We start from the raw sequence: 27106 nt of genomic DNA, 5'->3' as shown, positions 1-27106 counted from the left end.
GATTTCTGGTGTTGTTACACTTTTTGGACATCCTTCACGTAGATCATCTTAAGGCTGGTATGGCCATGTTTAAACTCGGCAGCCCATTTCTTAATTGTCGAAAATAAAGGAGAAGAGTGCCCACACACTTTTATGAACTTTGAATGAATTTCTTTTGGCATTAAACCTTCTTTTACAAAGAATTCTGTAACTGCACAATACTCAATTTTATCCATTTCAAGGGATACAGACAACACTTTTGCTTCAGACAGCTGTAAAACAAACTACTTGATAGAATGCCTTGCAATTTCTCATGGATACTTATGACAGATGTACCAACTTAGAAAAAAATTGTGCCAATAGTGTTGCCATCTATGGTCAAGGCTGAGAGCTTTTCAGACCACCCTCATATATGTTCAAATTTTAACTATAGTAAAGTTGCAGATTTATGATGGCTTTTGAGTTTTTGCAGGATTGCATGCTGCAATCTCTTAATTGCAGCATGCAATCTTGATTCTCTGTGTATTTGTATGAGTAGAACGAATATATGGTAATCCCATTGCACATAAGTGGTGCAAAGACTGATGTATCCAACTATCGACCAATCAGTATCTCAAGAGTGGTGGTGAAGATTTTGGAAAAGCTAGTTAGCTAACATACAGAAATGAGCTGACAGAGAACTATACTTTGCAACGAACAGCACGAGTTTAATAAGGTAAAGTCCATTTGTGCAACTTGCTCACATTCTACGAGTATGTTACTGCTGAGTTAGACAAGAGGAATGAATACACCATGTTACTTTTGGATTTTGCTACAGCTTTTGACAGAATACAGCATGATATACTGTTTGAAGAACTCGAGAATATGGGATTTTATTTTAAATTATGCATGGATAAGAAGATGGTTTACTGACAAATAAAAAAAGTGATATATGGGGGATGTGCCAGTGGTATGCCACAATGATCAATCTTTTGTCCATTGTTTTTCAATCTGTAAATTAATGACATTAGGAATTTGACATGTGACATAGCTATTTGCTGATGACAAGATAGGTAGGATAATCAAGAGTGCTGCTGATATGCAGTACTTGCAGAATGATTTGAATAGGCTGGAATTGTGGGCATGTGAAATGGCTTCAGTTCAATGTTAATTAATATCAAGTGATGCACTTTGATGTGACTGGATATAGAATGTCATATGATATTTAGTAGACAGGAAGTTGATGTTGGGATGCTTAAGGGTCAAAGCTGTATAACTGAGAGGAGACCTCCACATAGCCTTTAAAGGAATGCAGAGAACCGACCAGGGCTTCTGACCTAATGTCCAATCCTCACCTTCTCGTGGTGCACCCTGTTGGGTATCTACTTTGATACTGAATGAACGAGGATGGACTGGCAATTTGGGATTTAGCCGACCAAATTGTATTCTTATTGGTTAAACCAAAATAAAAAATGATGGTACAACATGAAAATTTCATGCCGGCTGGGGCGTCGCTCGGTTAAACAAGGCCCCCGTTGTTTTCGCCAGGTCATTTGTTGATTTGTTCCAGTCAGCTACTGGAACAAATCTGAAAACAAACCCCAACTCAACATCACCAGAGTTAAAGATCGGTACTATCAATGTAAGAAGCCTGAATGGCAAAGAAATGGAGCTAGCTGAGGAATTAGATAAGTACCAGATCGACAGAATAGGGGCGACTGAAACAAAAAAGACCAAAACTGGTGAGATCTTTCTGAACAATAAATACAAAATGTTATATTCAGGCAATGACAATCAGGGAAAAGAAGGAGTAGCCATAGTATTCAACACAAAATACGAGGCTAATCTTCTTGAATGGCAGTCAGTCTCAAGTAGAGTAATGTGGGCAAAAATCAGAATGGGGAACTGGACAATGAGACTTATTTGTGCCTATGGTCCCACAGAAGGTTCTACTAAGGTAGAAGTGGAGGAATTTTTTGAGGCTTTAGAAAAAGCAACTGACACAATCAAAAAGGAAAAGTTGGTCCTTGTTGGGGATCTAAATAGCACAGTAGGAAATGATTGTGAGACATACAAAAATATTTTCGGAAAATTTGGAGAAAAGAGCAAAGCTAATAATAATGGCAAATATCTGTTGGATTTCTGCTCAGGACATGGACTGGTTATTACTAACACCATGTTCCAACATAAAAATGTGCACAAATTCACATGGAGAGAAGAGGCTAGGAATAAGAAAAGTCTCATTGACTATGTTATTGTTGATAGTGATGCTTTCTCCTTCGTGCAGAACACCAGAGTGTACAGAGGATTTGAAATTGGAAGTGATCACTATTTAGTCTTGAGCAGGATAAAATTGAATTTCATATTGAAAAGAATAACATGTAAGAAAGTTTTAAAGAAAATAAAAGTTGAGCAGCGCTCAGATGTGAACTGTAGACTAAAATACAGAAATATTATTGAAAAGAAAATGAAAGAGTTTGAGAACAGGAATCAAACCTTGGAGATTCAGTGGCAAACTCTGAAGGAAACATTGATTGATTCTGCCAGAGAGGCATGTGGTGAGGTTGTGTGCAAGGATAAAAAAATCAGAACTACCTGGTGGACACAGGAAGTTAAAGAAGAAAGCATATCAAAAGTTCCTGGCAAATAAGTCAGCTTTTACTCTTACAGAATACAGAGACAAATGTAAGAAAGCTAAACAGTGTGTAAAACTAGCTAAACAAAAGTCATGGGAGGACTTTGGCAAGAATATAGAAAATAAATATCAAGAAGGTGGCAAAATATTCTGGAGGTTGTTGAAGAAGCTTAGGAATGGAGGAAAGAGTGCTGTAAAAGGAATTAGAGATGATAAAGGTGAAATGAAAACAGGAGAAAAAGATATCCTTGAAGTATGGAGTAATTACTTTGAAAAACTGCTAAATGAAACAAGCAGTGATGACAGCACAGTGATAAAAAACACTGACCAGGCATGCAGTCAGGAATACATATCCATACTTGAAGTCGAAAAAGCCATCAAAGGCTTGAAATGTGGAAAGGCAGCAGGAGTAGATGATATTCGACCAGAAATGCTGAAGTATGGTGGTATAAGAGTCTTACAGTGGCTGCACTGCATAGTTCAGAAAGCCTGGAAAGAGGGACGAATTCCCGATGATTGGAGTAGAGCTCTCATAGTACCCATATATAAAAAGGGAAATAAAACTGAATGTGAGATTTACAGAGGTATTTCCCTACTGAGTGTTCCTGGCAAGATCTATACAAGTATACTTGAGACACGGTTGAGAAGAATTGTGGAAGAAAAGCTTGGTGAAGAACTAGCTGGATTCAGGCCAAATAGAGGCTGTCAGGATCAGATCTTCACTTTACGACAAATAGTCGAGAAAGCATGGGAATATAACAAAGATCTGTATTTAAGTTTTGTCGATTTGGAAAAGGATGGACTGGCAATTTGGGATTTAGCCGACCAAATTGTATTCTTATTGGTTAAACCAAAATAAAAAATGATGGTACAACATGAAAATTTCATGCCGGCTGGGGCGTCGCTCGGTTAAACAAGGCCCCCGTTGTTTTCGCCAGGTCATTTGTTGATTTGTTCCAGTCAGCTACTGGAACAAATCTGAAAACAAACCCCAACTCAACATCACCAGAGTTAAAGATCGGTACTATCAATGTAAGAAGCCTGAATGGCAAAGAAATGGAGCTAGCTGAGGAATTAGATAAGTACCAGATCGACAGAATAGGGGCGACTGAAACAAAAAAGACCAAAACTGGTGAGATCTTTCTGAACAATAAATACAAAATGTTATATTCAGGCAATGACAATCAGGGAAAAGAAGGAGTAGCCATAGTATTCAACACAAAATACGAGGCTAATCTTCTTGAATGGCAGTCAGTCTCAAGTAGAGTAATGTGGGCAAAAATCAGAATGGGGAACTGGACAATGAGACTTATTTGTGCCTATGGTCCCACAGAAGGTTCTACTAAGGTAGAAGTGGAGGAATTTTTTGAGGCTTTAGAAAAAGCAACTGACACAATCAAAAAGGAAAAGTTGGTCCTTGTTGGGGATCTAAATAGCACAGTAGGAAATGATTGTGAGACATACAAAAATATTTTCGGAAAATTTGGAGAAAAGAGCAAAGCTAATAATAATGGCAAATATCTGTTGGATTTCTGCTCAGGACATGGACTGGTTATTACTAACACCATGTTCCAACATAAAAATGTGCACAAATTCACATGGAGAGAAGAGGCTAGGAATAAGAAAAGTCTCATTGACTATGTTATTGTTGATAGTGATGCTTTCTCCTTCGTGCAGAACACCAGAGTGTACAGAGGATTTGAAATTGGAAGTGATCACTATTTAGTCTTGAGCAGGATAAAATTGAATTTCATATTGAAAAGAATAACATGTAAGAAAGTTTTAAAGAAAATAAAAGTTGAGCAGCGCTCAGATGTGAACTGTAGACTAAAATACAGAAATATTATTGAAAAGAAAATGAAAGAGTTTGAGAACAGGAATCAAACCTTGGAGATTCAGTGGCAAACTCTGAAGGAAACATTGATTGATTCTGCCAGAGAGGCATGTGGTGAGGTTGTGTGCAAGGATAAAAAAATCAGAACTACCTGGTGGACACAGGAAGTTAAAGAAGAAAGCATATCAAAAGTTCCTGGCAAATAAGTCAGCTTTTACTCTTACAGAATACAGAGACAAATGTAAGAAAGCTAAACAGTGTGTAAAACTAGCTAAACAAAAGTCATGGGAGGACTTTGGCAAGAATATAGAAAATAAATATCAAGAAGGTGGCAAAATATTCTGGAGGTTGTTGAAGAAGCTTAGGAATGGAGGAAAGAGTGCTGTAAAAGGAATTAGAGATGATAAAGGTGAAATGAAAACAGGAGAAAAAGATATCCTTGAAGTATGGAGTAATTACTTTGAAAAACTGCTAAATGAAACAAGCAGTGATGACAGCACAGTGATAAAAAACACTGACCAGGCATGCAGTCAGGAATACATATCCATACTTGAAGTCGAAAAAGCCATCAAAGGCTTGAAATGTGGAAAGGCAGCAGGAGTAGATGATATTCGACCAGAAATGCTGAAGTATGGTGGTATAAGAGTCTTACAGTGGCTGCACTGCATAGTTCAGAAAGCCTGGAAAGAGGGACGAATTCCCGATGATTGGAGTAGAGCTCTCATAGTACCCATATATAAAAAGGGAAATAAAACTGAATGTGAGATTTACAGAGGTATTTCCCTACTGAGTGTTCCTGGCAAGATCTATACAAGTATACTTGAGACACGGTTGAGAAGAATTGTGGAAGAAAAGCTTGGTGAAGAACTAGCTGGATTCAGGCCAAATAGAGGCTGTCAGGATCAGATCTTCACTTTACGACAAATAGTCGAGAAAGCATGGGAATATAACAAAGATCTGTATTTAAGTTTTGTCGATTTGGAAAAGGATGGACTGGCAATTTGGGATTTAGCCGACCAAATTGTATTCTTATTGGTTAAACCAAAATAAAAAATGATGGTACAACATGAAAATTTCATGCCGGCTGGGGCGTCGCTCGGTTAAACAAGGCCCCCGTTGTTTTCGCCAGGTCATTTGTTGATTTGTTCCAGTCAGCTACTGGAACAAATCTGAAAACAAACCCCAACTCAACATCACCAGAGTTAAAGATCGGTACTATCAATGTAAGAAGCCTGAATGGCAAAGAAATGGAGCTAGCTGAGGAATTAGATAAGTACCAGATCGACAGAATAGGGGCGACTGAAACAAAAAAGACCAAAACTGGTGAGATCTTTCTGAACAATAAATACAAAATGTTATATTCAGGCAATGACAATCAGGGAAAAGAAGGAGTAGCCATAGTATTCAACACAAAATACGAGGCTAATCTTCTTGAATGGCAGTCAGTCTCAAGTAGAGTAATGTGGGCAAAAATCAGAATGGGGAACTGGACAATGAGACTTATTTGTGCCTATGGTCCCACAGAAGGTTCTACTAAGGTAGAAGTGGAGGAATTTTTTGAGGCTTTAGAAAAAGCAACTGACACAATCAAAAAGGAAAAGTTGGTCCTTGTTGGGGATCTAAATAGCACAGTAGGAAATGATTGTGAGACATACAAAAATATTTTCGGAAAATTTGGAGAAAAGAGCAAAGCTAATAATAATGGCAAATATCTGTTGGATTTCTGCTCAGGACATGGACTGGTTATTACTAACACCATGTTCCAACATAAAAATGTGCACAAATTCACATGGAGAGAAGAGGCTAGGAATAAGAAAAGTCTCATTGACTATGTTATTGTTGATAGTGATGCTTTCTCCTTCGTGCAGAACACCAGAGTGTACAGAGGATTTGAAATTGGAAGTGATCACTATTTAGTCTTGAGCAGGATAAAATTGAATTTCATATTGAAAAGAATAACATGTAAGAAAGTTTTAAAGAAAATAAAAGTTGAGCAGCGCTCAGATGTGAACTGTAGACTAAAATACAGAAATATTATTGAAAAGAAAATGAAAGAGTTTGAGAACAGGAATCAAACCTTGGAGATTCAGTGGCAAACTCTGAAGGAAACATTGATTGATTCTGCCAGAGAGGCATGTGGTGAGGTTGTGTGCAAGGATAAAAAAATCAGAACTACCTGGTGGACACAGGAAGTTAAAGAAGAAAGCATATCAAAAGTTCCTGGCAAATAAGTCAGCTTTTACTCTTACAGAATACAGAGACAAATGTAAGAAAGCTAAACAGTGTGTAAAACTAGCTAAACAAAAGTCATGGGAGGACTTTGGCAAGAATATAGAAAATAAATATCAAGAAGGTGGCAAAATATTCTGGAGGTTGTTGAAGAAGCTTAGGAATGGAGGAAAGAGTGCTGTAAAAGGAATTAGAGATGATAAAGGTGAAATGAAAACAGGAGAAAAAGATATCCTTGAAGTATGGAGTAATTACTTTGAAAAACTGCTAAATGAAACAAGCAGTGATGACAGCACAGTGGTAAAAAACACTGACCAGGCATGCAGTCAGGAATACATATCCATACTTGAAGTCGAAAAAGCCATCAAAGGCTTGAAATGTGGAAAGGCAGCAGGAGTAGATGATATTCGACCAGAAATGCTGAAGTATGGTGGTATAAGAGTCTTACAGTGGCTGCACTGCATAGTTCAGAAAGCCTGGAAAGAGGGACGAATTCCCGATGATTGGAGTAGAGCTCTCATAGTACCCATATATAAAAAGGGAAATAAAACTGAATGTGAGATTTACAGAGGTATTTCCCTACTGAGTGTTCCTGGCAAGATCTATACAAGTATACTTGAGACACGGTTGAGAAGAATTGTGGAAGAAAAGCTTGGTGAAGAACTAGCTGGATTCAGGCCAAATAGAGGCTGTGAGGATCAGATCTTCACTTTACGACAAATAGTCGAGAAAGCATGGGAATATAACAAAGATCTGTATTTAAGTTTTGTCGATTTGGAAAAGGCATATGACAAGGTGCCAAGAGAGAAGCTATTCAATACGCTGCAGTTATATGGTGTCAATGGGGCATTATATCAAGCAATACTTAGTCTTTATTTGAGTTGTGAGTCAGCAGTTAGAATTGAAGTATAGGAAGATGGTTTAATGTTAAATGTGGTGTGAGACAAGGATGTACATTATCAACCTCTGTTATTCATTATTTATATGGATCACATTATGAAGGAAAGTGGTATTAAGCCTGATATCAGAATTGGAGATGTTAATGTCAGCTCTTTGCTTTATGCGAATGATGTTATACTTCTAAATAAATCCACTACAAGTCTGCAAGATTCTCTGACTAAATTGAATAGCTGTTGTAATAGATATAGTATGAAGGTCAGCAATAAAAAGACAAAGACAATGAAAATAGGCAGAATCATTGAAAATGTCAACTGTGTTGTGAATGGAGAACCTATGGAACAAGTAAAACATTTCAGCAACTTAGGCACAATTTTTACTGAAGATGGTAAACTAAATATAGAAATAGACAACAGAATCAGCAAAGCTGGTATCGTGGGAAGTCAATTGAATAAATTCATATGGAATAAGAAAGAAATTAGCTGTATACAAGACAGTGTTCAAACCAATTTTAACTTATGGATCTGAGAGCTGGGTCAGAAGTAAAACACTTGACCAAAGACTAGAGACCGCAGATATGAGAGTCCTGAGAAAGATTAGAGGTGTGAACAGATGGCATCAATGGCAACATCATATTAAAAATGAGGATATTAGGAAAGAACTTGACATTGTCAGCATCCAGGAATGCGTTAGCAGAGCTAATCTCAGATGGTATGGTCACTTAAATAGAATGGGAGAGGAAAGATTAGCAAAACAAGTGTTCTCTGCCAGGTTGGCAGGAAAACGACCCAGAGGAAGACCAAGATATAGGTGGATTGATACGGTACAAAGTGCCTTAGATGATAGAAATATAAGATCTGATAATGTTGGAGTCTTGACAAGTAACAGACTGATTTGGAGGAAAATTGTAGATAGGAAGTTAGTAATGATGTAATTTTTTCATGTAGTACTGTCATATCCTGTACACCCCTTCAGGGTACATGGCAGGAATTTGATGATGATTGATGATGATGATGAAGTTGATGTTCAAGGGCCATATAGAAAAGATTGCAAAATATAACTCTGACCTTGACATGTAAATATAAGGAAGTCTTTATGAGTCCTCTCTTGGACTATTGAGTGCAGGTCTACTTTCCTGGTTTCTGACATATCAAACGTATCACTTCACTGTATCAGAATTTCCATGGCAATTCTGATATAGTGAAGAGAGTGCAAAGGAGTGTTAAAAATGATATCAGGATTGTGGAATACTGATTATGAAAAAAAAAAAGACAGAATTTGTAGACCACAGAAAGGAGAAAGATGGGCGATACATTTGGACTTCGAAACTTCTGAAAGGGTCATACATGATTTCAGTTAATAGAATTTTTCATTTTATGGAAGAGTGAGAAAGGATGCAAGAGCATTCTTGTAAGTTGAGAATGAATGCTGTCAAGATATGGAATTGAGGGCAACGGCTAAATTTTTGTCCCAGAGTGGTGTACGATTGAAATGGATTGCCACTGGATGTGCTGTGTGCAAGTAGTGTGAATGACTTCAAGCACAGGCATAACAGTTGGTGCAGATAGTATGTACATCCTCAATGAGTCCTTGGAGGTCTCTCTTAATAATAGAAACATACATATTTTAACTCACTGCTGAAAAGGTTAAAGAATCTAACACTGCCATTCATTCACATGGTTCTCTCAAAAAAAACCAAGGACTTATTCTAAACGATGCCTGGAAATCTTTTATTAAATTGTAACTTTTCACTAATCACCTCCAAAATAATGCTAGAAATCATGCAAGCCATACTAATGGTAATTTGTGTTTTTCTCTCATTACCTTTGTTTATTTGTAATGAAGAAGCCAGTCATCCCTTGTGGTGAAACTAATTTAACTATTTGTTAATGATCAATAAAATAAAATAAAAAATCATTAATAAGTACCACTATCATAAAGTTTACTTTATCAATTTATAAACTTCACAATTAAGTTTCCTTTCTGTATCTTGTGAAATACATTTAACAGATACTACTCATATGCTATAGGTTTCCAACCTTGTGTGCATGGGATTTTCTTAAAAACATTAATAACCTGTTTTCACAACTATCAAGATATAATAATCTCCCCACTCTATTCTATGAATGAACAAGCAATATTACTACTACTGAATGGAAGTATCTGTCTAGCTTGGTAATTTAAAAAAGGTGATTCAAAACAATTACTGATAAGAAAATTAATGGTATATTGATAATCTTAAAAATCACTGATAATAAAGATCTAATGCTATTGATCAAAAAAAACTTTAAAGACATCATAGATGCAGGCATTGAGCAGCTGTTATAACAATTATTATTATGTGACACCTCCAAGGACTTATAAGTCACACTATTCCACTAAACAACTCACCCCATACTTAATCCTCCAACAGTAAAACACAATGACAGTATCATCAATAAATGATGCCGTGTACCACTCACCACCACCAGTATTTTTTGTCTGTAGATTATGTGTATTCATACATCTAAACTGTGACAAAAGTTAATAAAAGAGTAAGTTAAACTATATAAACATGATGTAATATCATGAAACTGTAGGTAGAATTGGTTTGATCTTTTACCTTCTCTGCCAGATAAACTTAATATACTGTCAAATTCAAAAGTCCTAAACAGTGAGATTGGCATGTTTGCTTATAGATATATCAGGAATACATTCATTACCAGACAGACATGTGATCTCCTTCAGCCACAGATTCCACTGAAATAACACAGTTCTCCATAAAACACTTTTCTGCTGGAAACACTATACAAAACTATGAAGCTTTCTCCGTACTAAATTTAAACAGAAATAACTGTCTCAAACATTTCCAATTTCAAGGATGATTTAATTAAATATACATTATTTTTATTATTAGTTCAGACCAAGCAGGTATTGAAAATATGCAAACTTTCTGCAAAAGAGCGAATCATAACAGGATCTGGTTTAGCTTTGAAGCTGGTGTATGCTAAGGCAAATGTCTAATACTGCAGAACAAAAAAACTGGGAGTATTCGAGTACTAATTCTCATCAACATTTTAAATCAAAATGTTGATGAGAAAACTAGGTCAGATAAATTAAAACATTGACCTGCACAACCTGCAATATTTCAGGGATACTTTGCTGCAAAAGAAAGTATCAAAATGGTTATTACAAGGGTGGTCTGAAAAGTTCTTGGCCTCGACCATAGATGGCAACACTATCGGCATTTCCCCCCCCCCAAGTTGGTACATCTGTCATAACCATCCATGAGAAATTGTAAGTCATTCTATCAAGTAGTTTGTTTTATACAGCTGTCTGAAGCAAAAGTGTTATCTGTATCCCCTGAAATGGATAAAATTGAGTATCATGGGGTTATAAAAAATTCTTTGTAAAAGAAGGTTTAATGCCAAAAGAAATTCATTTGAAGTTCATAAAAGTTTATGGGCACTCTTCTCCTTTGTTTTCGACAATTAAGAAATGGGCTGCCGAACTTAAGCATGGCCATACCAGCCTTAAGATGATCCATGTGAAGGATGTCCGAAAAGTGTAACACCAGAAATCATTGATCAAGGTGCATGATATGGTATTGGATGACTGGCGAGTCAAAGTGTGTGAAATTGCTGAGACTATAGGCATTTCAAAAAAATGTGTAGGATATTTTGCATGAAGAATTGCACATGAAATAGCTTTGTGCAAGATGGGTACAGATCAAAAAACACTCTCATATGAAAATCTCTGAACAGTGCTTGAAGCATTTTAACAAGAATAAAACTGACTTTGTGTGTCGATTTATTACTATGAGACTTGGATTCACCGTTACATACCAGAATCCACTTGTTCAGTGCCAAAGATGACAAAGTCGGTTTCATCAGCAAGAAAGATGTTTGGGGATGCTAGAAGCATTTTGTTTATTAATTATCTTGAAAAGGGTCAAACAATAACCGAGGAATATTCGATCGTTTAACCAGACTAGACAAAATTTTAGAGAAAAAACCCAGTTTGAAGAAGAAAAAATCATCTTTCATCAGGACAATGCACCTGCCCACAAAGTTGTTTTGGCAATGGGAAAATTAAGGGATCTGCACTATGAATTGTTGGAACATCCACCCTATTCCCCAAATTTGGCACCCTCTGACTTCTATCTCTTTCCAAAACTCTTTCTCGCTGGTCAGCATTTTTCTTCGAATCAAGAGGTGATTGTAGAGGGGTAATTTTGCAGATCTTACTGAAAACCACTACAGGGATGGGATAATGTGCTGGAATAAATGTATTAATCTTAAGGGAGATTATGTTGAAAAATAAAAATAATTTTGAAATTATAAATTCGTTTTTTCATTGTTTTGCCAAGAACTTTTCAGACCACTCTCGTACTTATAAATATTCAGTTCAGATTTCACTAGCATAACCCAAGTCCAACACATTTTCTGCTGAAAAGACAATTTTCAGCAGAAAAATCATTCATTAAAATTCAATAATTGAATTTTAATGAATGATTTCATTGTTTATCACTACATTATTTTATTTCAGATCAGCAGTTTCATGCATCATTTGTATAAGATTCACTTACTTTGCTGCCTGTTAATCTTAGCAAATTCTGGCACTGAAAATAGTCATGAAACATGACTAAAATTTATAATATATATTAAATTGTAAGTTTAATTCATCTACTAGTTATGCCATTTTCTTATATTTCAATCCATATGGTTAGCTGAAGTTTATGCATTCAGAGGATTATTATGTATGCAGATAATATTCACTCGTATTTAGATCTTTATAAATACTCGAAGGTATGACAAAAGATGTGACTAAGTTGTATTAGTTTGTTGTTGCATAAGGGAGAGAAGAGGGTCGTTCATTCAAAAAGGACACACTCTAGCTTTAAAAAGGAGCCAATACAGCTGCATAAACCTGAACTTACCTGAAACAGACAATGCTAGATGTTTTGAGGTTATATGATACAGGGCTGAAGCAGCAATAACACTACATGGAAACTGAAGACACCCAGTATCTAGAATACAGAGATCTATAAGCTGAAAAATAACGAAAATATTATATTATAAGCAAGATATGAAAATTGTAATTTATTGCTTTAAACTAGTGCATTGGATATTTGCTTAATGCAAGACCACTTACCATAATATTTTTTTTTTTTTAAATACATTCCAAAAGAAAATTGGTCAAATTTGCTTAACCAAGATTTTTATAGGAATGAGCGATAATGCCTATTAGCAACAAGTATGTACTTACTAAGACTGTAAAGCATAGAACCCAAAAGATGTCATGCCTTAAATAAAATAAATGTTAAACAAATATTCATCAATGTATTTTTTAATGCCTAGCATTAAGTTTTGATCCATTTTTTGTGTATTTATACATTAGATTTTTGTATTCAATTAAATCAGAAAGAGAATAAATTTTCAGTTTTTCATCTGTTCTCGTAAAAGCCGAAAATTTATTCTCATGATATATCAAAGTATCTCATGATGTATATACTGATAGCAACACAGTGAAAACAACAAGTAACAAAACATTCTATGATCATCTTTTATGACAATCTTGGTCAAGAGTATACTCGTGAAGTACAAATAGATGTGTCATGGGCAACTTGTGAAAAGACATTAGTAAGGACTTGCAAAGCTTGGCTTGTATGAAGCTCCATAAAAGCAGCATAGCCAATGCATGATATTACTGCTTCTTAAACAGAAATTACTGAAGTGATTTGCAGAACGATGTAAAAAAAAAAACATACAGAAATGATTTGCAAGAAAGCAAGGACCTATTATCTGATCTTAAAAGGAGACCCAAGTTGTATCTTTGAATTTAAAACAAGTTATGCAATGGTTTGGGCATTTTAAGAATAGATGTGATGTAACAGCGACAGATTAGCAGCTAACAAAATTTTTGGGGAATTTTGAAGAGTTTGTCCAAGTGTTCAATTTCAGTGACTTGGTCTCTTCTGGAAAATTCATAAAAGAGCATATGTTATGAATGTAAACAGAAGATGCAGAACACAAGGCACTGAAAACACTAACATTGATACTGAGATAAAATGCCTTAGTAAACTTCACAACTAAAGTACAGCTCATGTCATCCTGAGAACATCAAAGAACATGATTAAGTCTCAACTTCCAGTGATTTTTAAGAATAATAGTAGAGGAAAAGTGGATGAAATTTTCAAGACTGGTTTGAATTATTCTATTCTAGTGGTAGAGTAATATCTTCAGACTAAGAAGTTAGTTCTTGTAGTTGGTTACACATGACTTTAAATTTATTAGGAAATGACAACGTATACTAATATATTAATTAAAAAAACTTTAATCAATACCTTCCTATATTTCGGCAATCTTACAATGCCATCTTCTGGGAACATAAAACTATGATATGTGCATGCAGGCACTAACAACAAGCAAATGAGGCTGAAGGCAACTGGCATTGGTCCTAGAGTTATAAAGGTGCCCCTAGCAAGCTAAATTGGGTTGTCATGGTTGCTGGGTTGATGTTCTAAGGATGTATGCTTCCCAAATTTGGACAGTCTCATGCACCCAAATTTGTTGTTCTTGGAGTCAGCCTCAGCTCTGAAAAACTTCCCAAATCTCAACAAATTTGGGAAGCTTGCATCCTTAGAACATCATCCCAACAGCCAAGACAACCCAATTTAGCCCACCAGGAAGCACCCTTAGGACTCTAGGACCAACGCAAGTTGTCTTCTTCAGTCTCATTTGCTTGTTGTTAGTGCCTGCGTGCACGTACCATAGTTTTATGTTCCCAGAAGATGAAAATGTAACATTGCCGAAATATAGGAAGGTATTGATTAAAGTTTTTTAATCAATATTTTAGTATACGTTGTCATTCCATAATAAATTTAAAGTTAAGAAGTTGGTGAAAAGGGTCTACTATTTTTGATAACACATCAGCTCATGGCATAGACCTTGAGTGTTCTGCAAGATTCAAAAGAGTAAAATTTTTTCTTTCCCAAATATCACCTTATTCCACCAATAGGTTACTGTTAAACAAAGAAGTTTGTTGGCTCTCAAAGGGTGCATGCTTGATTCATTTTGTTGAATTATATGAGTGTCACAGTTTTTTTGAAAGTGGAAATGAGGCTGATCTCTGTCAACAATTAAAAACAATAAAGCATGATGCATTTTATTTGGCAGGCATTTTTAAGAAATTAATTTGCAGTTTGAAGGCACCAATATAACATTTATCAGTTGCAAGAATGTTGTGTCATTATTTGAAAAACTTGATCTTTTCTGTCAATCTTTGGAAGAGAGAATTTCATCAATTTCCAGAATTGTCATCAATAAAAGATGATTTAACTCCAGATGAGATTGAAAGGTTCAGTAGTTACCACAATAAACTTTTAAACTAGATATGGAAAAACAATTCAGTGATATTTTGAACTTGAAGGTGAATGGATGGCAACTTCTTTTACTGCAAATGCTGCTGAGGCTGATATAACATGCCAAGAACTATTAAAACTTAAATATAATGAAGACAGCTAATCAAATTTCAGTAGTCATGGATATCAGAAACTCTAGCAAAATTAAAAAATGCCTGCCTTATATTCAAATATGTGGAAAATGATATTTAATTTACTGCTACCTTTCCATATCTCATATCTAGCAGAATCAGGCTTTAGTGCTGTGAATTATATTGTCACCAAACAGAGAAAGTGTCTGAAAATCACTGAAAGAGGTGGCTTTCGCTTGTTCCCTTAGGAAAATCGAACCAGATATACAACATTTAGTTTCTCAGCATCAGACTCAAGGATCTCATTAAATAAACTAAAGGTGATGTCAATTAATTTTATTGTTTTATGTAGGATATGTAACTTTTTTTTTTCCAATTTAAACATTAGTGGATGGTAAGGAAATTTTATCCTTACAAAAGTTACTAAAGTGGATGTTAAGTATTAAAAGACTGAAGAGCACTGCATTACATCATGAACAAAATCAAACATTAATATTAAAGAAAGTAAATATGCTAATGTAATAGTATTACCTGAGCTACTTGAATAAATGTATGGGCAGATACATCAGGTTTTAAAAATTCATCACCATTCTTTTGTGAACTATTTGATAACTGAAGATATACACTCAACCAACTGTTGACTGTCATTGGAGTAAGATCCCAGTTTAATACCTGTTCAAAAATTAAACAATACTGATTCTGCTGGCTTTTAATTAAGAGTAAAAAAATCATATAAGCTATTATTTTGACATAAGAAAACTTCCATGAGAAAATAGTAAATAAGCTACAAATTTACATTAAGAAACCTGTTCTGATTCAAAAGCTTTTGTAAACAGCTCTCAAATACACTGCTAGTAAAGGAGATTACATCAAGGACAGTTTTCATGCACTTTTATTAGGATCACTAAAAGGGAATATACTTATTCTAAATATGTGCAAGAACATATCATTCCTAAAAAAATTAAAGATAAAGGAATCTATTCATATAACAACCCACAGTGTACTCAGTATTAAGTGATACACTATCATTCAATATTATTTCAGTCTTAATTCACATAACAGAAAGATTTACTCACTTTTCCTAGATGGTAATGTTCTGATTCTGTCATTTTTTTGTATATAACATTGCTTTCAAAATGTAATGCACTAGTTTTTAAAATCTGAAAAACTATTTCTTAATTTGCAATTTCCTTTATATAAGAGTCACACAGATTAGTTTCTGCTGTATTTAGCAAATTGGATTTTTTAAAAAAAAAACTGCTTATGATTCTTAAAATGTTAAGATGCTATTTCTAACTTGAAAAATTAGAAAATATTCTAAGAAAACGATTGATGTAGTGTCCTGGATATTCTTTTTCCAAAGAGTGTGACATGAATGCCCCCTATCAATCTTTGCAATGACAAAACTGTTCTTGTAGATGAGCTTATACTTAGTTAGACATACTTCTAATTATCTTTCGTACTTGTACTTGCTGTGGTGTAACAAAGTGGCCTTCTAGCATATTCTGTGTGGGTGTCCAATCAATCCAATCAGCCTCAGCTCTGAAAAACTTCCTAAACCTCAACAAATTGGGTCAATGAGACTGTCCCAAATTTGGGAAGCATATATTCTAAGATTGTCAGTTCAAAGGCCAAGAAAACCCAATTTAGCCCACTACGAGACACCTTTTAGGACTCTAGGCTTGACTTCAGCCTCATTTGCTTAGTGTGAGTGCCTGCATGCACATATTGTTTTATGATCCCTGAAGATGGCAATGTAACATTGCTGAAATATAGGTAATCATTAAAGTTTTTATAATTAATAGTTTAGTTTAAGCTGTTGTTTCCTAAAAAAATTAGAACTAAGACAAAACTGTTCTGTTTTTAAGAACAAAACCACTTTTCTGAGTGAAAGGTCAGTCAGAAATATTAATGGGCATCAACATGTTCAACAGTAAATATGAAGCAAGATGATTGAAGCATTAAAAAATTATAATGCTGTCAGAATAAAGAGACGTTTTATCAACTAATTAACCATCTACTTGGCATAAAGTTAAATTTGGATTACTGAACATGCCACATACTCCAAACAGCATTCTTTGGAAGAAGAACTCATAAAAGCTATTCTCTCATGGAATGGCTTTATGATAAACCAGAAAACCTTGCTACATCACTCTAAAGAGATCAGATAGGCCTATATGGAAAACTGTTCATCATGGGCATTTATTTTTAATATATTGTAATATTTAAAATATTATTAGCTATATTTATTATGATCAACACAGTTCAGACTGATCTACATTATTCATATGTTCCTCCCATATTCACATTGTTGATTCTTCAGCTATGTTTACTTGTGCCATATACAATATTTGAATTTTATATTAATGTCCATGACACTTGGACAAACTTGCTATGTAAATCTTCTCACATGTTTTATGTTATTTATTTCTTCTAGGATGACTTGCAACACAAGTTTTGTTAATCTAATTAGAAGAACAAAGGATACATTTTATTTACTTTTAATATGACTAGTTCTTTTTCCAGTATTTCATTTTCTGTGCAAGCACCATCTGTAACATATGCAAATTCATGAAGTTTAGGTGGGTAGATTTCCTGAAAGAAAAAAAATATACATTAAAATAATTAGTCAACTACTAATGAAGATATTGAATGTTCTAAAGTATAACATTTGCTAGAGCAATACTCTCCAATTAGAAACTCTTACAAATATCAAACTCAATTCAAGATCTGAAAAGAATTGAATCAATTGTATTTTTTTTAAACATATTTGACATATAGCATATGTAATGTATCTTGACTTGTGAAACAGTTTACATTTGTAAGCAGGTGTCATATACATAGAAACCACAATAACTGCTATTCAAATTGTAGTATTCTATTTTTCTATATATGCATCATTTTGTTTGTGGATTACCCATCATGATTCTTACTTTATTTGATTAAGCACCATAAATATATACACAGAATATTTGTTCACAAAATCAGACACATTCCTGTGTGGTATATCTCCAGGCTCACATAAAAACATGAGTCATTTCTTAGTCTGTGTCTTAGTGACATAATTGCTTATATTCAATTTCTCAACATACATCTCAAGAAAATATCTCAAAAACAATCAAAAATTATAGATTATCAGATTAAATAGCATGTATAAATATACTGTAATACACTGTGTCCAAAACGTAAGGACGAACACTATTTCTGAAGATTATAAACCACAAATTCAGACAAATCAGCTCATGGCAATTTGTATAACTGATGATTTCAAGCAGGCATTCAAATTTTTGAATCACACACAAAGGGGTCAAGTGGTAGCAGCACTCAACAAGATAAAAGCTAAAAGGCTGCACAGCAAATTGCTTTTGAAGGAAGCTTTGTCATGAAGGAATAAAGTTGCAAACTTGATTATCTTGTATCTCAAAGACACCATCTAGATGATTTCATGCAGGAAGAATTATTGAAAAGCTTGAAGATTGCAGAATTACTGATATTTCCAGAGTATTTGGAATCTCAGTTGTATCCAGGCTCCAGGCAGAGTTTCAAACTAATGGAATGTGTTCCAGACATTTGCTAGGAGGTGGCTCTCACTCTACAATAAAGCACAAAGATTTTTGATTATAACAGCAAGACGTAATCGACACATCACAGTAGGTCAGTTTGCAAGTTGGCTCTATTCAAGCACAGGTATACAGATATCTCCACAAACTGTGGCAAGATGTCGGCAACAAGTAGGCCCAAACACCTGAAGTACTGTAGTCTGCATTCCTTTATCCACAGCTCACCATAGAGCATGTTTTCAGTGGTGCTATATCCATAATAATTGGACAAGACACCAATGAGCTAATGTACTCTTTACACATAGTCCTTTTTGGTTTTTCCTCCAATTCTAAAGAACACATGATCTGGCATGAAAGTGGTACTGCTTACTATTGCAAGAATGTTCTTGAAAGGAACAGATACGGTGGTGCTGGGGGTCATGGTGTGCTACAGCATTATGTTTAATGGATGCACCGAGCTACAAGTGCTGGAAAAAAGGGACTATGACTGGTGAATGATATTGCAATGAAGTTCTTCAAAGTTATGTTCGACTGATCCGTGGTGCTGTAGGCAAAGAATTCATTTTTATGGATAACAGTGCCACATCATACACGAGCAGTGGAGATACTTTCTGGAGAATCACTTGGTGCTAAGCATGGTATCCCACTGTGAGAACTGCATCACAGTTTGGGATGGACATATTACATACTGAAATTTCTCTCCAGTTTTCTGCAAGCACTGTATATTAATTCCTTAACTACATCCTTAGGAAATTTGCAACTTTTGCCAAAAATGTATTGCGACTTAATTTGTACGAATTTTACAATGCATTTTTGTGTAATATAATTTATTAGTATGTTGGCAACAAAATTTATGTTCATATTTGGCTGTAGTCATGAAAATTTTTTCACATAGGTAAAAATGTAGTTTGCCCTTAGCTTTTGGACACCAGTATATATTCATTATTTAACATATTTAACACATTATTTAAAATAAAATTTTAAGTAGGATAAAAATTCATTTTTATCCTACTTAAAAGTAAACGATGTTGAAAGTTTTTCTATTTGGTTATACTATAAATTAAAAATGCCAAGAAATTATATTCTTGGTTTAATGCTTTATCCAAGTGTAAGCAAACACAATTAGCATGTGAAGTAACTTTGGCTACTTATATGCATTACTTCAACCTTGGTATCACTTCTGGGTCTGGCTCCCAATGATGAGACCTCAATAAGGGTCAAAACCGGTCTGGGTAGTGACCCTTTCCATAATACATAGTGTCATACATGTCCGCAAAGATATGTGCTTTGCATTACAGATACTAAGGCAAGTGATATGAAGTCATTAGCCTCTATATATGAGTTGCCCAGTCATGAAGTTACTTCACATGCAAACTGTGTTTGCTTACACTTGGATAAAGGATTAAACCAAGAATATAATTACTTAGCATTTTTATAGTAAATGATGATCACTTCCAGTTTCAAATCTTATGTATATTCTTGCATCCTGATGTGTATGAAGATATAGTAATAAATAACTAGTAATCAATATCAGATTTCAACAAAGAAATGGACATATTCACATGGAGAGAAGCCAAGAAAAAAGAAAACTAACTGACTATGTTATCATCGATCTGCCCCTGAGAATATACATAAGATTTGAAACCGGAAGTGATCATTTACTTTTAAATGTGTGAAATGAGTTATAGAGGGCTATGACATCAAACAATTCAATTCACAGGCTGTGTACAACAAATTAATGTGAGATTCTGAATGTATGGAGTGGGTTTGATAGAAAAAATATTTGTATAAGGATGGCCCCGCACTTGAATTGATTTGGCATCAGGAGCTGGGAGAAATTAATCGGGTTGAGATCTAATGCAGAAAGCCAGGGAAACTAGATCATTATGGGAGAAATGGTGAGAATGTGTGCAAGTTCAGCAACTGTATGCAAATGTGACAATAATATGAATGTCATTGCACATGGTTATGATATGAAACTGGTGAAGGGGTGGAAATTTACACTTTAGGTTCAGACTGTGTTTGTGGATGAAAAAGAGAAAGTTGCTCAACTGGACCAAGCAACAGAGTGTAAGTATATGAAAAAGCAAGGAGGTAACTTATGCCTATACACAGCAGCAGTGTATAGGCATACTATAGCCCAATAATTGTAGTTTTAAAAAATGTTTCTGGTAATTATTACTTTTTGATCTATTTCCAACACATTCTATTGTTTAATAAAAAAATTACTGTAGTATTTTGTGGCAATATTGTATAATGTGACTTAGTAAGGTCTCTGGGGCCAGCCACAGCTGGCCCTATTTTATAGGTGTAGAACACAGGGCATGTATGAGGCAAGTGCACTAGCGATCGTGTTTGTTTACCAGGCACGACGCTTATTTTGGGGCCCGTTTAGTCTGGCCCAATCACTGTTTGTACATAAATAGCACGCGATTCCTTCATCGTCTTATTTATTCTCGTTATTGATCTGTTTTATTGTTTTTTTTGTGTGTTTAATTATTGTTGTCATTTTTTGTTATAATTTATTTTAAAGTTTAAATTTTTATTACGTCCATAAACAATACATTTTAACTATGAACAAAATCAACAGTTTATTGGAAAAACATTTCTCTTTATTAAGTCAATAACGAATCTCATTATTGATTTATAAAATAAATAATAGAAATAATTTTTTTTTAACACTAGAAAAATGAAAACTAAAAAATATTTTACAGAGTGGCCAGCTGGAGTAGAACCAGCGTCTTGGGATTTCCGGTCTACTACTCTAGTCTGTTGAGCTATGCCCACAACAGCAAATCTTTCGAGTTTTCGTGTTATTAATACGTTGAGCCTGTATATGTTACGTTCTAACAATTTTAAAAAATTAATAGCTCAATGCATCAGTGGATTTTGACTAAACATTATTGTAATAGAAATAATAACTATAAATCAATAATAGAACTCACTACATAAATATAAAAAAATTAAGTTGTTTTTGGCCCCTGGACCCACCTGTTTCTATTGTCACCAGCCGCCACTGCCTGTACATAAGCAAAGGGGTACAGCGTGTTGCCTTGATGAATAAGTTTTAGCTGAATATTATTGCCATTAGTGAAACCTGGCAGCCCAACAGATGTAGTAACTGGAAAGTGAAATTTCACAAGAATGAAGATTTTATTAGCTCGATGCAAGACAACTTTCTCAAGCAACATGTGAAAGAATGACCTCAAAGGTTAAAGACTATCAGATTTGATCATAGTGTCAGAAGGGGTCTCAGTGATGCTATGCTGTCCTGAGAAGTAGCTAACTATATCGATGTTTCAATTAGGACAAGTTGCATGCTGAACTACAAAGCTGGAAATTATTGCAATCTTAGGAGAATACTATATCTTTAGTCTATTTGCATCAGGAAAGATATCAGTAATGCACAGGAAGCTTTGAAAAGATTCTTAAATGAGGCAGCATCTGAACTTGTCCCAGGAGTTTGAAGAATAAATTGTTGGAGTGAAATGGATGCGCAACCTCATTAAGCAGGAGATCCATAAAAAGATGATTTGGAAGGAATGTAGTGAGAAAGTTATGAATATTGTATGGAAAGCTACATCAGAATATGAAAAGAAATTGGCTGTTCAGGCTAAAAGCAGCCCAAAAGAATTTTATCACTATGCTGCAAGGAAAAAAAAAAATGAAAGTGGAAGAATAACTTCAGTGAATGCAGATGGTACTCTTACTTCAGAAGCAGATGAGATTGTTCAAATAACATTTTTTTTTTTGTTGGGCCCATACATGAGAGGTTGGTTGATCAATCAGTAGTACATAAGTACTGTATGAGTACTGGGTTGGGAAAGGAGAAACTTGTTTACATCAAGGGGGAAGACTGTTGTATAGTATAGTAGTAATGGAGGAGGAAAAGAAACTTGTTCTGTGGGTTTCAAGGTGTACTATGAAAGGAAGTTGGGGCAGCAGCTGTATGTGCTCCATTGGGCTTAGTACTGAGTTGGGGAAATTATTGATGCTATTTCAGATGAATATTTGCCATAGAAATATTTACAGAATACACAAATTGCAGACACCAAGCATCTGTGTGAAAGTAAGGGAAGTGAGTTGTAAAAGATGAGACATTTAACTAATTACTTTCCTTTATACCGAGTCAAGCATTTTGAGCAAGCTTTTAGGAGCCCCACTCCAAATGTAAGAGCAGTATTCAATAGCTGGGTGGATTTATGATTTGTATAAGGTAAACAGCTGTTTAGAGGTGAAGTAACGTCTTGAGCGAAAGAGAAATCCTAGTTTTTTGGAAGCTGAGGTTGCAATGGTTATGATGTTTTTATGCCAAAAGAGGCCTGATGTCAGGGGTAATTCCAAGAGAAATCTCATATTGTCTGGAAATTTGGGTGTTATCAAAAATAATACTGGGGAAAATGATTCTTTGTGAGAAATAAGACAGAACTGTTTTACTAGCATTGAAGTTGACAAGGTTATCTGAGTCCATTAGAAAATGGCTTGGAGGTGAGAATCGAAGACAATGATGGTGTTCTGTAGGTTGAAACGAGTTGTGTAGAGTAAGGTCTGTCAAATGCGCACTTCGCAAAGATCTATCAACCAGATGCATGCAATGCTACGACTATACTGGATGAAGAAATGGAGGTGTATAAAAATAAAATTCAACAGCTGTTGCATAATGTGGATATCAATTCAGCAATAGGACCTGATGAGATCTCAGCAGAAATTAATACAAAAATGTTATATGCACGCAACGACAATCAAGGAAAAGAAAGAGCAGCTATAGTATTCAACACTAAATACGAGACTAATCTTCTTGAATGGCAGGCAGTCTCAAGTAGAGTGATGTGGACAAATATCAGAATGGAGAACTGGACAATGAGATGTATTTGAGCCTATGGTCCCACAGAAGGTTCTACTAAGGTAGAAGTGGTGGAATTTTTTGAGTCTTTAGAAAAAGCAAACTGACACAATGAAAAAGGAAAAGTTGGTCCTTGTTGGGGATCTAAATAGCAGAGTAGGAAATGATTGTGAGACATACAAAAATATTTTGGAAAAATTTGGAGAAAAAAGCAAAGCCAATAATAATGGCAAAAACCTGATGGATTTCTGCTCAGGACATGGACTGGTTATTACTAACACCACGTTCCAACATAATGTGCACAAATTCACATGGAGAGAAGAGGCAAGGAATAAGAAATGTCTCATTGACCATGTTATTGTCAATATTGATGCTTTCTCCCTGGAGCAGGACACCAGAGTGTACAGAGGATTTTAAACTGGAAGTGATCACTTCCACTTATTTACCCTCATTTAGTCTTGGGCAGGATAAAATTGAATTTCATTTTAAAAAGAACATGCAAGAAAGTTTTAAAGCAAATAAAAGTTGAGCAGCTCTCCGATGTGAACTGTAGACTAAAATATACAAACATGATTGAAGAAAAAATGAAAAAGTTTGAGAACAGGAATCAAACCTTGGAGATTGAGCAACAAGCCTTAAAGAAAACCCTGATTGATTCAGCCAGAGAGGCATTTAATGAGGTTGTCTGCAAGGATAGAAAAATCAAAACTCCATGGTGGATGCAGGAAGTTAAAAAGGCAGTGAAGGAAAAGAAGAAAGCATATCAAAAGTTCCTGGCAAATAAGTCAGCTTGTGCTCTTAGAGAATACGGAGACAAATGTAAGAAAGCTAAACACTGTAAAACTAGCTAAACAAAAGACATGGGAAGACTTCGGTAAGAACATAGAAAATAAATATCAAGAAAGGGGCAAAATATTCTGGAGGCTGTTGAAAAAGCTCAGAAATGGAGGAAAGAGTTGTAAAAGGAATTACATATGATAAATGTGACATGAAAACTGGAGAAAAAGATATCCTTGTAATTACTCCATACTTCAAGGATATCTTTTTCTCCAGTTTTTGAAACTTTGCTAAATGAAACAAAGAGTGATAGCACAGTGGTAAAAACCACTGACAAGGCATGCAGTCAGGAATACATATCCATACTTGAAGTAAAAAAAGCCATCCAAGGCTTGAAATGTGGAAAAGCAGCAGATGATATTCGACCAGAAATGCTCAAGTATGGAGGTATAAAAGTCTTACAATGGCTGCACTGCATAATTCAAAAGAACTGGACAGAGGGACAAATTCCCGATGATTGGAGTAGAGCTCTCATGGTGCCCATACATAAAAAGGGAAATAAAACTGAATGTGAGAATTACAGAGGTATTTCCCTACTGAGTGTTCCTGGTAAGATTTATGCAAGTATACTTAAGAAAAGGTTGTGAAGAATTGTGGAAGAAAGGCTTGGTGAAAAACAAGCAGGATTAAGGCCAAATAGAGGCTGTCAGAATCAGATCTTCACTTTACGAGAGATAGTTGAGAAATCATGGGAATACAGTAATCCCTCGATTAATGCGCCCCCGATTAGTGTGGCATTTTTTTTTTTTTTGATACACAAATTTGATTAGTGCACCTATATACATCTTAAAAATAAATGTTACAGATTTTAAAAACTTAATATCTATACATTTTTAAGGCTAACTATTTTATAAAATCACTCACCAGAATGAAATAATTTAGTTACCGATTTAAAATATTTTACAAAGTTATTTTTAATGGCATGCTACACTACTTCCATGTACACTATGTTCCAAATTTTTACCGCCAAAATTTGTCATCTGCTATAGTACGCTCACAGATTTGAGACCCTTCGACACTTCTGTGTATGTCACAAAAAGGAGAATCCATTCCGATTATAAGGTAATCAATCCGCCTTCTGGGATGAGTTGTTTATTATTACACGTTGGAAAATTAACTTCTCTTTTATGATCATTGTAGTTTTTAAAGTGGTAACTATTTTGCTTGTATAAAAGTTGAGAAATTTTATCTATCAAGCACGTAATTTCAGATGTTGGTGACCAATTCGTACATCCTTCATTTCTTTCTCCACCTTCAATGATACCGTCCAAGAGTTAATTAAATCTCATTCTGAAGAATTGAGTGATTCCGACCTGCAAATTTAGATGCACAGAGGAAAGATCCCGAAGAATATGAAGAAAATTTAACCACTGATAGTCAGCCAAAAGAGATTTCACAGAAACAATTTGAAAATATTTTTTGTATAATCGAAATTTTTAAGCAGCAATGCTTGGAGACTGACCCTGATGAAGAGAGAAGCAGTAAAATTTGCAGAAGCGACAATAAGGCCATACTGTCGGTTGTATGAAAAAAAGAAACAAAATGCCTGCCAAACTACGTTACCTCAATTCTTTGTTAAGAAGTAGAATAATAAAATTTATATTCTGAATATGTTTTATTGAATTTCAGCTTCATGGTTTCCCTTTAACTAGGCCCCAAAACATATCTTAATTCTTTTATAAAAAAAATTAATGCTCAAAAAAGAAATTTGAGAAACAAATTATACTTTTTTTACCATAGGTTATTATATTTGATTAGCGAGTTTTCGATTAACGTGACTGTTTTAAGGAACGCATTAGGCGCACTATCAAGGGATTGCTGTATAACAAAGATCTGTATTTGAGTTTTGTCGATCTGGAAAAGGCACATGACAAGGTGCCAAGAGAGAAGCTATTCAATACACTACAGTTATATGGTGTCAATGGGGCATTATATCAGGCAATACTCAGTCCTTATTTGAGTTGTAAGTCACCAGTTAGAAATGAAGGAAGTAAAGGAAGATAGTTTAACGTTAAATCTGATGTGAGACAAGGATATACATTATCCCCTCTGTTATTCATTATCTATATGGATCACATTATGAAGGAAAGTGGCATCAGGAAAGAGTGCTGTTCCTTCCTCTTGCTTGTAAATTTTTTCTTTCCATGTGAAGTATCCAGATGAAATAACAAATTTGAATAATTCAACAATATCGGATGAAAATTTTTGAGTTAAGTCTATTGTTTCCTTGTGAGGAATATTAGTGAAGAAGAGACAATGTCAAAGCTAATTAGGGTCGGTTTCTGACAGTTGAATGTCTTTTGTTTTTGCGTGAATATCTGTGGAATTTTAAACTGATGAGGCTGAGTGGCCTATGAGAGGACGAAGGTTAGGCAAAAATCTTGATAATTTGTAACTCAGGCTGCTAACAGAATCCAGAACGGGTCTAAGTGGAACATTCTTGTGAAATTTAGGTAAACAATATATTCTAGGAGGACTAGCATGGTATGTTCTGAGTTTTTTTTATGGTTGAAATCTAGATATGGAATATATTTAGGCGAGATGGCAAACTTATTACCTTGTGCTAATACATTTATTTCATCTTCTGTTAATGGACGGTTAGATAAGTTGACAAACCATTTTTCAGTTGGTAATTTGTTAATTACTGTAATAAATTCAGTAAATCATTAGTAGCCAGAGCACACAGATTTTGCTCCTCCGATGAATCTTTAAACCAAAAATTGGTTTAAAGATTCATTGGAGAGGTTGTTGAAGCTTAGAAATGGAGGAAAGAGTGCTGTAAAAGGAGTTAGAGATGAAGATGACATGAAAACGGAAGAAAAAGATATCCTTGAAGTATG

At 34.9% G+C, this 27106-nt stretch overlaps 1 protein-coding gene across 1 annotated transcript in view; it reads right to left on the bottom strand.

The window, feature by feature from the left end:
• Positions 1-27106, bottom strand: part of LOC150103394 (G1/S-specific cyclin-E-like) — an 86848-nt gene that overhangs the window by 18942 nt on the left and 40800 nt on the right. Inside the window, exons 6-8 of the mRNA XM_090397701.1 lie at positions 17526-17621; positions 15558-15698; positions 12472-12583 (exon numbers count right to left, since the gene is read on the bottom strand). Coding sequence (XP_090253827.1) covers positions 12472-12583; positions 15558-15698; positions 17526-17621 — 349 coding nt within the window. The remainder of the gene's footprint in view (positions 1-12471; positions 12584-15557; positions 15699-17525; positions 17622-27106) is intronic.

This window comes from Typopeltis vanoorti, chromosome 9 (genome assembly GCF_054136105.1).
Source record: "Typopeltis vanoorti isolate ZY-2024b chromosome 9, IOZ_Tvanoo_1.0, whole genome shotgun sequence".
Lineage (NCBI taxonomy): Eukaryota > Metazoa > Arthropoda > Arachnida > Uropygi > Thelyphonidae > Typopeltis > Typopeltis vanoorti.
Note: the sequence above shows the minus strand (reverse complement) of the source record. Positions and strands in the feature narration are given on the sequence as shown.